Source organism: Oryzias melastigma, linkage group LG16 (assembly GCF_002922805.2).
Source record: "Oryzias melastigma strain HK-1 linkage group LG16, ASM292280v2, whole genome shotgun sequence".
Taxonomy (NCBI): domain Eukaryota; kingdom Metazoa; phylum Chordata; class Actinopteri; order Beloniformes; family Adrianichthyidae; genus Oryzias; species Oryzias melastigma.
Genome location: NC_050527.1, coordinates 8,461,472 through 8,470,638, shown reverse-complemented (window position 1 = coordinate 8,470,638; position 9,167 = coordinate 8,461,472). Strand labels below are relative to the sequence as shown.

Sequence of the window (9,167 nt, the reverse complement as noted above, 5' to 3'; positions counted from 1 at the left end):
AGCTACACTTCCCAAAAAAACACGGGTTACATGTATTTATTGATTAGTTTTTATTCTTTTATTTCAAAAATTAATTATATTTTAGGACCCCCATAGGCTTAATGTAGATTCACCTTTGAAAAGTCAGATTTTTTCACGTTTTTCTAAAAAAACTAACTTTTAATAATTAAAAGCTATGTCCTAGAAAAGAAATATGTCAGTATGCTTAATTTTTTCCATTAAATTATAACAGTTTTAATTTTTTCAATAGTAAAATTGCATCAGGACCTTAAATAAAACAAAAACAGACCTTAGAAAGTCTCCAACCAAAACTTCTACTTCAGGATGCGCTCGCATATATTTCTCGTTGTCGATTCTCGTCTTGATCTGGAATCAAAACGTTAAAAATAATAATAATAATTAGCAATTTGAGGCTAAAGTTGATCATTTTTGGCTAGCACTGTTAGCTGGTCTCGCTACCTTAAACTGTCGAAGTTTTTCTTGCTGTTCTGCATTAAGAACACTCGTGTCCAGCTTCGTCTCAACGTCCTTTTCTGCCATAATGTCTCTAAATGTTTTAAGAAGGACTCACCGCGAAGCCAAAACCTGGAAATGTGTGCTCAGTGTTATCAGCGGTTGCTGTGGAAACAGCTGCGATTACAAACACTGTCCGCAGGGGGGCGGCACAGCACAACCTTATAAGCTTTTGAAGCACAAGTCTGACTCAAATGTTAATAGTAAGTCTATGGTCTGACTTACTCATCCACAAAAACTGTTTGATGACATATAGACCGCTGTAAAAATGTATATAGATTAATGAAACCAGTTTTTAAAATGTACCTCAGCGTCTTATAATCAGTTGTCACAGTCTGGTATGAATTTTTCTGTTTTCACACAATAATTGGCAGAAAAATAAACAAAACAATAATAAAAATATTCAAGTGTTTCTCCTCTTAAAAAAATGCTGAAAAACTCAAAGCATAAAGAATACATTTATTTCATTTGGGATACAGTAAATTGTTTTAGTTTTTGCAATTGCTCAGTAAAGCCACACCTATCAAATAATAAAACTTAAAGTTTTTAATAATTATTTTTATTGTTTTAAATGATAAATAAATATATATGTGCATACAATTTTAATGCATTTACCCTTGAAAATATAACATCTCAGTAATTTCTTCAAAAATACATTTTTGATATTATAATAATTAGGAGCCTTGTCTTAGAAAATAATCATATCAGTATGATTCATTTTTGGCATTCAACGAGAACTTTTTTAAAAGTAAAAATAGTGAAACAATGGAAGGATTTTCCACTTTTTAGCCTAACATGACCTTTAATTAAAAGTCAAACGGTCGCTGTGAAAACAGCTGCAGTACTACACACTGTCCACAAGGTGGCAGAAAAGGACAACCTCACAAACTTTGCCTTTTCCAGCTTCCATCCAACAAACTCCTCTCCATCCTTCTCACTCACACCAACCACCTTCCGGTCCTCCTGCATCACAGTCAAAAACTTCAAAGTTGTCTTCCTCTACACCTCTATCCTGGTCGCTCCAACTTCAGCACGCTTTCCCCAAAACTGTCCCTCTTCTCAATGTGTCCAAACCATTTCCATCTGCGTCCCTGAACTTATCTCCAAACCATGTGTATTCATTTGTAATGCTTTTACTTCCAAGACCTTTAACATTGTAAAAGGCTCAACAAATCTTTTGATAACCTTTCAAGCAGAAACAAAACAGACAAGTGAATGTAAATTTTGTCCTCTTTAATGACATTGTAATAGTGCATGAGGGCAAGTGAACGTTTACACAGGTAATAGTGCTTTTATTTTGCATCAAGCAAAAGAAAATATTGTAAAAATAGCTTTTAAGAAAATGCATGAATACGAACTCATCTAAATGTACATTTATGAACAAAGTAGAAATTCAGGGTTAGAGGTAGAAATATGAATATACAGTATATACAAGCTGTTGCTGAACGTTTCATGGAGCTGTTCTTTATTCCCCCAGATGGAATCAACCTCCCAAGAGGACCAAACCGTTCGATGTTCACGGCTGTCTCTGCAGAAAGAAATAGGTGTTGTTGTTGAAGTGCATCGCTTCTATTCTGTCCGTCAGAGTTTCTTCTTCCTCATTTTCCTCCTCTTGAGGATCACTTGGCGGTTGTTTGTTGAGAAGTTGAGGTGAGAAGGTCACCAGAGCCTTCCCCTCTGGAGGTGCCGGGTCGGAGGGAGAAGACGGCCAAAAGCCACCACACTTTGAGAAGACTCCCATGCGGTGAAGCTTCGACATTATTCGGACCTTGTGTCTGAAAATCATAAAAGGGAAAAAGCACATAATCTTCTGCTTTTTAATTGGACTTTAGGGGTAAAAAAATAGCAGGTGTAGGAGTTTTACCTGAAAATGTAGAGGACTAAAATAACTGACAAAACGGCAAAAAGGCCAGAAACCCAAACGATGTGATGTAACCAAATGCACGAGTACACACGGGCGTCTGCTGTAGAACCTGCGACACAAAATGAGGAAGACGGAGAAGATCATTGTTGCGTTTACTTCTGTTGTGTGAGGAGGGAAAACATGTCTCCTGTGGGTCGTTTGGTTCTCAAGTCTGTTACGATGAAGACATGCTTTCCTGTTTAAAACACAGTGAGGAGGAAGGGTTTTTTTAACCACTAAAAGCATTTCAACAGAATTTTTTAGGTTTTTTTTGGGTAGGTGGGGCGCCTCACTTTCTGTGTTGTCTGGGTCCCATCCAGAGCCTGATCCATCATGGTCAACCTCTGCAACAGAAATTAAAGTTTGAGATGTCTGCATGGGACACCTTTTAGACAATGAAGAATGAACATTTTAAAATTGTGGTTAGAAAAAGTAACAAAAATATTTATTCCCTAAAACTTTTCTATCCTAAAATAAATGTTCAATCTCTTCTTTGAGCTCACCTTGATTGACCTTTTCATGAGAATCCAAAGAGAATGCTGGGTCCTCTGTTTTGGTTTCTGAAACAGAAAATCAATTCATTTGATTTAAAACAAACGTTACACATTTTACATTAAAGGATTCTTTAGAAAGTCTTTCTGATACAATTGGAAACTTTTAACACCTGAGGCACCATTGCCTGTGATGCTTAAACACAAAATATTTAACATGCTGTAACTTTTCAACTGTGCTCATGCTGCTTTTCTCCTTCAAAATCTACCAGAATTATGTTGATTATGTAAACATTGGGTGTCAAAGTCAGTCACACAAGGGGCCAAAATCCAAAACACACCTTAGGTCGCGGGCGAATAGCTTAGAATATTAAAAACTTTAAAACTGTAACTATTTTACTTATGAACTAGATATATAGCAATAATGCCAGTGTGCATGCTGTAAGCTGAATTTGGCAGCTGAAGATGCTGAAGTTGATGGCTAAAAATAGCCATCTAGAATATTAGCTAAATGCCAAATCAGCCTAAAAACTAAAGAAAACAAAGCTTAGGTTAGCCAAAACAGCTAGCATGTAGCTAAAAATAGCTAAACTTGAGAATACCTAAAAAAAAAGAAAAATTGGAAAAGCCTAAATTAGCTAGCATGTAGCTGAAATATTAGCTAAGATCCAAAATGGGCATTAAATAAAAAAAAAAAATAATTACTTTTTAAAAAGCCAAATTTAGCCAAAACAAATAGCGTGTAACTATTAGCTTAACTCTAAAACAGCCTGAAGTACTCTTGAAAAATAAGTCTAAAAAAGCCAAAACAGCTAGAATGTTGCTGAAATATTAGCTAAACTTCCAAATAGCCACGAAAAATCTTGCCAAAATAGTCCATAAAGCTAGTAGAATGCCCATTTTTAAAACTTTAAAACTGTAACTTTTTAACATAATTATGAATAATAAAAATGCAGGAATATTATTCCAGAATAAATCGAATTAAACCTTATATTTACTCTCGATAAAAATATATTTTGTCAAAATTATACAAGTTAGGAGCGCAAGATATCATTGGGCCATTAATAATAAAATAAAATGATCTGGAGGGTCGGATAGAATTGACCGTAGGGCCGGATCCGGCCCCTGGGCCTTGACTTTGACACATGTGGTGTAAATGGTTGAAAAGTTACAGTATATCAAAGAACATATACACTGGAGATCTGGTGTTAAAGGGTTAAAACATACATTTATCTGCAGTTTACAATTAATCTTATAGCAGTTAATTCCTCTTTATTTCAAAAGCTTTGTGTTAAAGTTATAGGATCACTTCTATATTTTATATATGTGAATCAAACATTAACTTGAAGTAATATAATATTTCAAATACAAAGTTATTAAGTCTTGCTTAATGATCTCAAATGTTATTTCCAGTGCATTGAGGATTTCCTCATTTCTGTTTGCCTTAATGTGCACTATTTTCTTTGTCTTTAACACAAAGAAACACAAACTTTTCTTTGATTTTTTTCTTAAAAAAGCCGCTACAAATCCAGATGTGACTGTTTATCTGAGACGGCCCAGCTTCCTCTGGGACACTTGGTTTTCACCAACTGCCAAATATCCTCCACACTGAACCCCCAATCTGCCTTCCCACCCAAATGAAATCTACTTTCGTTTTTTGTGACTCATGAAATACATTTTCACTGAACACCAACTCAGACCTTTATGTTAAATGCTGTTGCTGTAACGTTCTAAAAGGTACCGAAACTCAACCCAAATCTGTCTGTTTTTGGAACATGATCTGCATGCTGACTCACTCTATGGAGTAATATCTGTGCCAACATAATAAGAGCAGAAGTCACAGTTTGAAATGAACGCCTTCATGCCTGAATTTATTTTCAAATTATATCCTTTTTTTAAGGTGATTCTAAATTAAGTGTAGTCCTGGATTTAAGGATACATGGTAAATAATGAAAAGTTATTTTAAAAAAAGTTGATTTTCAAATCAAAACATTGTAAATTGCAAATAAAAATTTTAAATGTTTTTTTGCGAATATTCGTCAAAATCTCTTTCTTTGGTAACAAATACTTTTTTTCCCATTTTGGACCATCATAAACCTAAATGTGTAATATTATGTGATTTCACTCAAATGTTTTCAAGTTTTTCTATTTAATTTCACTTTCTCTCTATTATTATTTTTTTAGATTTGAGCTCAGGGTTACAAATTAGTTTCAGTGAAGGAAAATGTTATGTCTTTTAAGGAAACCTTTTTTAAAGTAACCATTTGTTATTTAAAGAACCGTTTTTGCTCATTTTTTTGCTTATTCTTCTTGAAAAAAGTGTGTTGCTATAGCGCTAGCTCCACCTAGTGGCCAAACTGAAACGCCCTTCAGGAGAGGCAGAACAATGTTTACAATGTCAATCATCTGAACATTTTTGTTAGAGCTTTTGAGAAACACTGAATGTGATTAACAATCTCATAATTTCACTTATTAATATTTACTTATTAATGTGTCTAAATATGTTTTTTCCAAGATTGTCCAAGTTTTGTCTCTTATCCCCAAAAACAACGTGATAAAAAAGCTGCTAGTATCGTCACAAATGTAGAGCATAACTTTTTGTGTGTTTGTGTGTTTACCATTCCAGCTCCTGGCATAAACAGGTGAACTCCACTCGCTCCAACGACCTTCATACTCTTCTTTGGATCTCAGCTGAATCACATAGTCAAGACCGGACAAAGCATCATGGATACTGTATGACTGCTGGCCGTTAATCAGATTCACCTAAACACACAATCAAAAGTCCTTCACTGAAAATGATTTTTGTAGAAATGAAAACCTTTGATGAATTCAAAGTCTCAGATGATTACAAACCTGCTCATGTAAGGAAATTGAAGGTCTGTACTTAAGCTCATAGATGATTCCATAGTAGTTGTCTTGTGGCCATGTAGTGGGACGGTTCCATGTGACTTCTATTCTCCTGGAGTGTCCTTCCTGCTGGTGCACTAAGATGTTTGAAGGTGGATCTGGCTTGACTGGAAACAAAGTGTGCACAGTTTCAGTTTACATCAGAGGGAAGTGTTCACACTGAGTGGGAATGGGACGCTCCATTTACCAATCTCCATAGGTTTAAAGTGCAGCACCTCGCTGGTGGCGTTGCCCACGATGCTGGTTGCACACAGAAATGCCAAGTGAAGAGTTCCCTGATCGTCTTCATTGTAGTCCACAGCACACCAGCAGCGGGAGGGCGAAGAGGAACACGGAATTTGCTGGAACGCTTTTTCAGAACTGGAAAAAAAAATGGTTTGGTCATTTTCTGTTTTTCTAAAAAAAAATGCTGACTCATCATTTCTACATCAGTTTGAAATATAAAAATGAGGATCAATTTTAATTTTTTAGAGTTCAAGAAATGAAAAATCTCTGAGCTTTTTTAAAGAAAGGACAAATATTTTTTTTCTATGACTTTCTTTAAAAAACTTTTCTGCATGAAGTGATTCATTCTTGGATTGTTGAATCTCAAAGTAAATCATCTAAAGTGTCTCTTGCATAAAACTCATGATTCATGTGTTTTATTTTTAAGGTCAGATTTAATTTTTACATTTTTTTCAGTGTTTTGTGCTCACCAAAATGCTCCTCTTAAAGTAACATAACTTTAACAGGTATTAAATGTGGCATCAATCATTGCATCTATTTATTATAGTAATATTGAAATGAGTCAATAAGGAATGAAGTCTGAAGATTTCCCCCTGAACTCTGATGCTTCCAGACATTTCAAGGCTTTCCTTTACAGTTTTTTTTTATTTATTTTTTGTTAAATATTTCAGACAAGATTTTCTGTAAGTTATGAGAACCAATATTTCCCTCCTTACCCTTTACTCAGAGAGAGAAAACAGCTGGGCTGCTTGACCTGTGTCTTTAGAGGCTTCCACTCACAGCGGATTTTACTTTTTGGGGCCTTTTTGTAGCAGGACAGACTGGGCCTCTCTGGAGGATCTAAGAGACCAGAGGAGAGCAAAGCCACTTTTATTCATGCAAACGTTCTGTAGATTTACTGAGTTGCATGACAACAGTGGAATTTTTAGAGTTGCATCAACGCTTCTTCTTATTTTTTTGTAATTTGGAACAAAACTGACCTGCAACGACGACTTTAAGAGCAAAGGTTTCTGTGCCTCCACGGTGACACATGAACCTCCCGCTGTCAGACGCTCTCACTGAGGGCAGACACAGAGTCTCTCCACCCTTCATCACCTTGATTTCCCCCCAGTCTCTACCTCCTCTGCCCACCAGCAGCTTGTTCCATTTCCACTGAGGCCTCCACCGAACCCCCCTGGTCACCCTAACGCCTCCCTCAGTGTCCATCTCCTCATTCTCCCAGTCTGTTTTATCTTCTGCTGTTCTGCTGCTGCTGGTTGGCTGGACCATGAGGGGAGACGTTTTGTTTACTGTGTTCTTTAGGGTTTCTGTAGAAGTGGCGTGCTGGTGTTCCTCGTTTGCCGTACTCCGCATGGACGGTTTTTGACCCGTTGTGGAGGCGGTGCTGTTGTGAGTCACAGTCGGGACTTTAGCAGTTGAAGTTCTTCTGCTGTTGGCGTGCGGGCCTGTTCTGGTCAGGATGACCTTTTCTCCGTTCACCTTCACGAGGCCACTGCAGGTCAGGACCAGCCTACTTCCCGGAGATAAAACCAGCACGCCAGGGGGCGGATCTTCACAGAAAAACAAACACTAGAATGAGTCCAACCAGCAAACATTCGACTTTATTCTTTAAGATGAGTGTGATATGAGTGTGTTACTGTACTTCTTTCTGGACACGGCTGACTTACTTGGCACAGATCACAGAGGATGTGATGTTGCATAACCAAAACTACCAACCTATTCAAAACTTCCTCTTTTACCATTTCAGCTTCTCCTCTGTGCTAATTAAACGTCTCTGAGCAACAAACCTAATTATAACATTTCGCATATTTGGCTGCTTTGATTGATTTTTCTTTGGGCTTTTCAGGTGAAATTAACATTTTCTAAATAAAAATCTGTGATTATTAGAAGGAAAAGAATTAAAAAACAAATTGGAATAAACTAAAATTTAATTTGTTGTTATTGTAGTACATTAAAAATTACAGTTCAGGAAATTCATTTGAATCTAAGCTAATTCTTTGCCTTTATCCTTCGCTTTTCATTTGCTTCTTACATTGATGTTCACCATTATTGCTGGAAAAATCCTTTTCAGTTTCAGTTTGGAAGTAGAGGAAGGAACTCCATAAAAAAGGTTGTTTCTTAATGTGATAAAACTCTAAATAATTGCTTTAGCCGTTTGTTTTCTTGAGTACATTGAAGTAAAAGTTGGAGCTAAAGTTCTAAAAACTAACATTTTACCAAAATAAAAAAACTCTTTACATTTAGTTTATTAATTTTTAAAGCTAATTGTTTTCAAAAAACTTGAAAAAGTTGCTTTTTTATTAATTTTGTGATAAAACTGGGCCTTCACATGAAAACAACACATTTCCTCTAAGCTTAAATGAAGAGATAAAACACATTAAAAGGCTTTAAAATAGTTCTTTGCTAATTTAATAAAATAATCTTGTTTAGGTTTAATAATAATATAGTTAAGCAGTTCTATTTTTTGGTAAATTAATAAAAGTTTCAAACATTCACCTTTTCTGGGACAGGCTCCTTCAAAAAAGCTCCAAATCGGGCCGATGCGGACAAACCCGAGCAGAAGGAGAAAAGTCCTCATTTTTGCCGCAGATCTTCCTCTCTGTGAAGCATCTCTCACAGATCTCCTCCACTGCTCGGGTCAGAGGAGCAGCTGATCTCCTGCCCCAGTGGACTGAGCCAAAATGCTCCAGGTTGCAGCAGTTTGCGCCGAAAGACCCGTTATTGTGAAATCCCTGCGCTCTTCCCCTTGTGCAGCAGAGGAAATCCTCCTCAGCGTCATCACAGAAAAAGCTCTTGAAACATCAGAACGTTTTCCCTCTCCTCTCGTTTATCTTTATTCAGTCTGGCAGACGCTAAATTGCGTTTCTAATTATATTATTCTGTTAAAATTAGAAAAACTCTATAAATATTATGGCAAAGTCATCCATTTTTGTGTTGATCTAGCCACAAAAGTTGATGTTGTGCGAGGGCAAATAGAGATAAAACAGAACTTATGAGATTTTGTGGTTAAATCCTCAGCTTCTGCATAAAATTTGAATAGGCGCATGAACTTGTATTTGCATGTGTTTTGTACATGGGAGTTGATTCTTACAACAGCTAGTACCGTATGTGTTTTGAAAAACTTTTGA

General features: G+C 36.3%; 2 protein-coding genes across 2 annotated transcripts; both read right to left on the bottom strand.

Annotated features, from left to right (window-relative positions):
- Positions 1 to 228: 228 nt before the first annotated feature.
- On the bottom strand, positions 229 to 693 carry LOC112143811 (RIIa domain-containing protein 1). The gene is made up of 2 exons (XM_024268022.2): positions 460 to 693; positions 229 to 366 (listed from the first exon to the last, which is right to left on the bottom strand). The coding sequence occupies exons 1-2, from the start codon at positions 538 to 540 to the stop codon at positions 244 to 246; spliced, it is 204 nt and encodes a 67-aa protein (XP_024123790.1). The 5' UTR covers positions 541 to 693; the 3' UTR covers positions 229 to 243.
- Positions 694 to 1,725: 1,032 nt separating this feature from the next.
- il6r (interleukin 6 receptor) lies at positions 1,726 to 8,761 on the bottom strand. The gene is made up of 10 exons (XM_024268098.2): positions 8,536 to 8,761; positions 7,020 to 7,589; positions 6,756 to 6,879; positions 6,002 to 6,174; positions 5,761 to 5,921; positions 5,526 to 5,670; positions 2,920 to 2,976; positions 2,710 to 2,760; positions 2,378 to 2,486; positions 1,726 to 2,288 (listed from the first exon to the last, which is right to left on the bottom strand). The coding sequence occupies exons 1-10, from the start codon at positions 8,615 to 8,617 to the stop codon at positions 2,030 to 2,032; spliced, it is 1,731 nt and encodes a 576-aa protein (XP_024123866.1). The 5' UTR covers positions 8,618 to 8,761; the 3' UTR covers positions 1,726 to 2,029.
- Between the last annotated feature and the right edge of the window lie 406 nt (positions 8,762 to 9,167).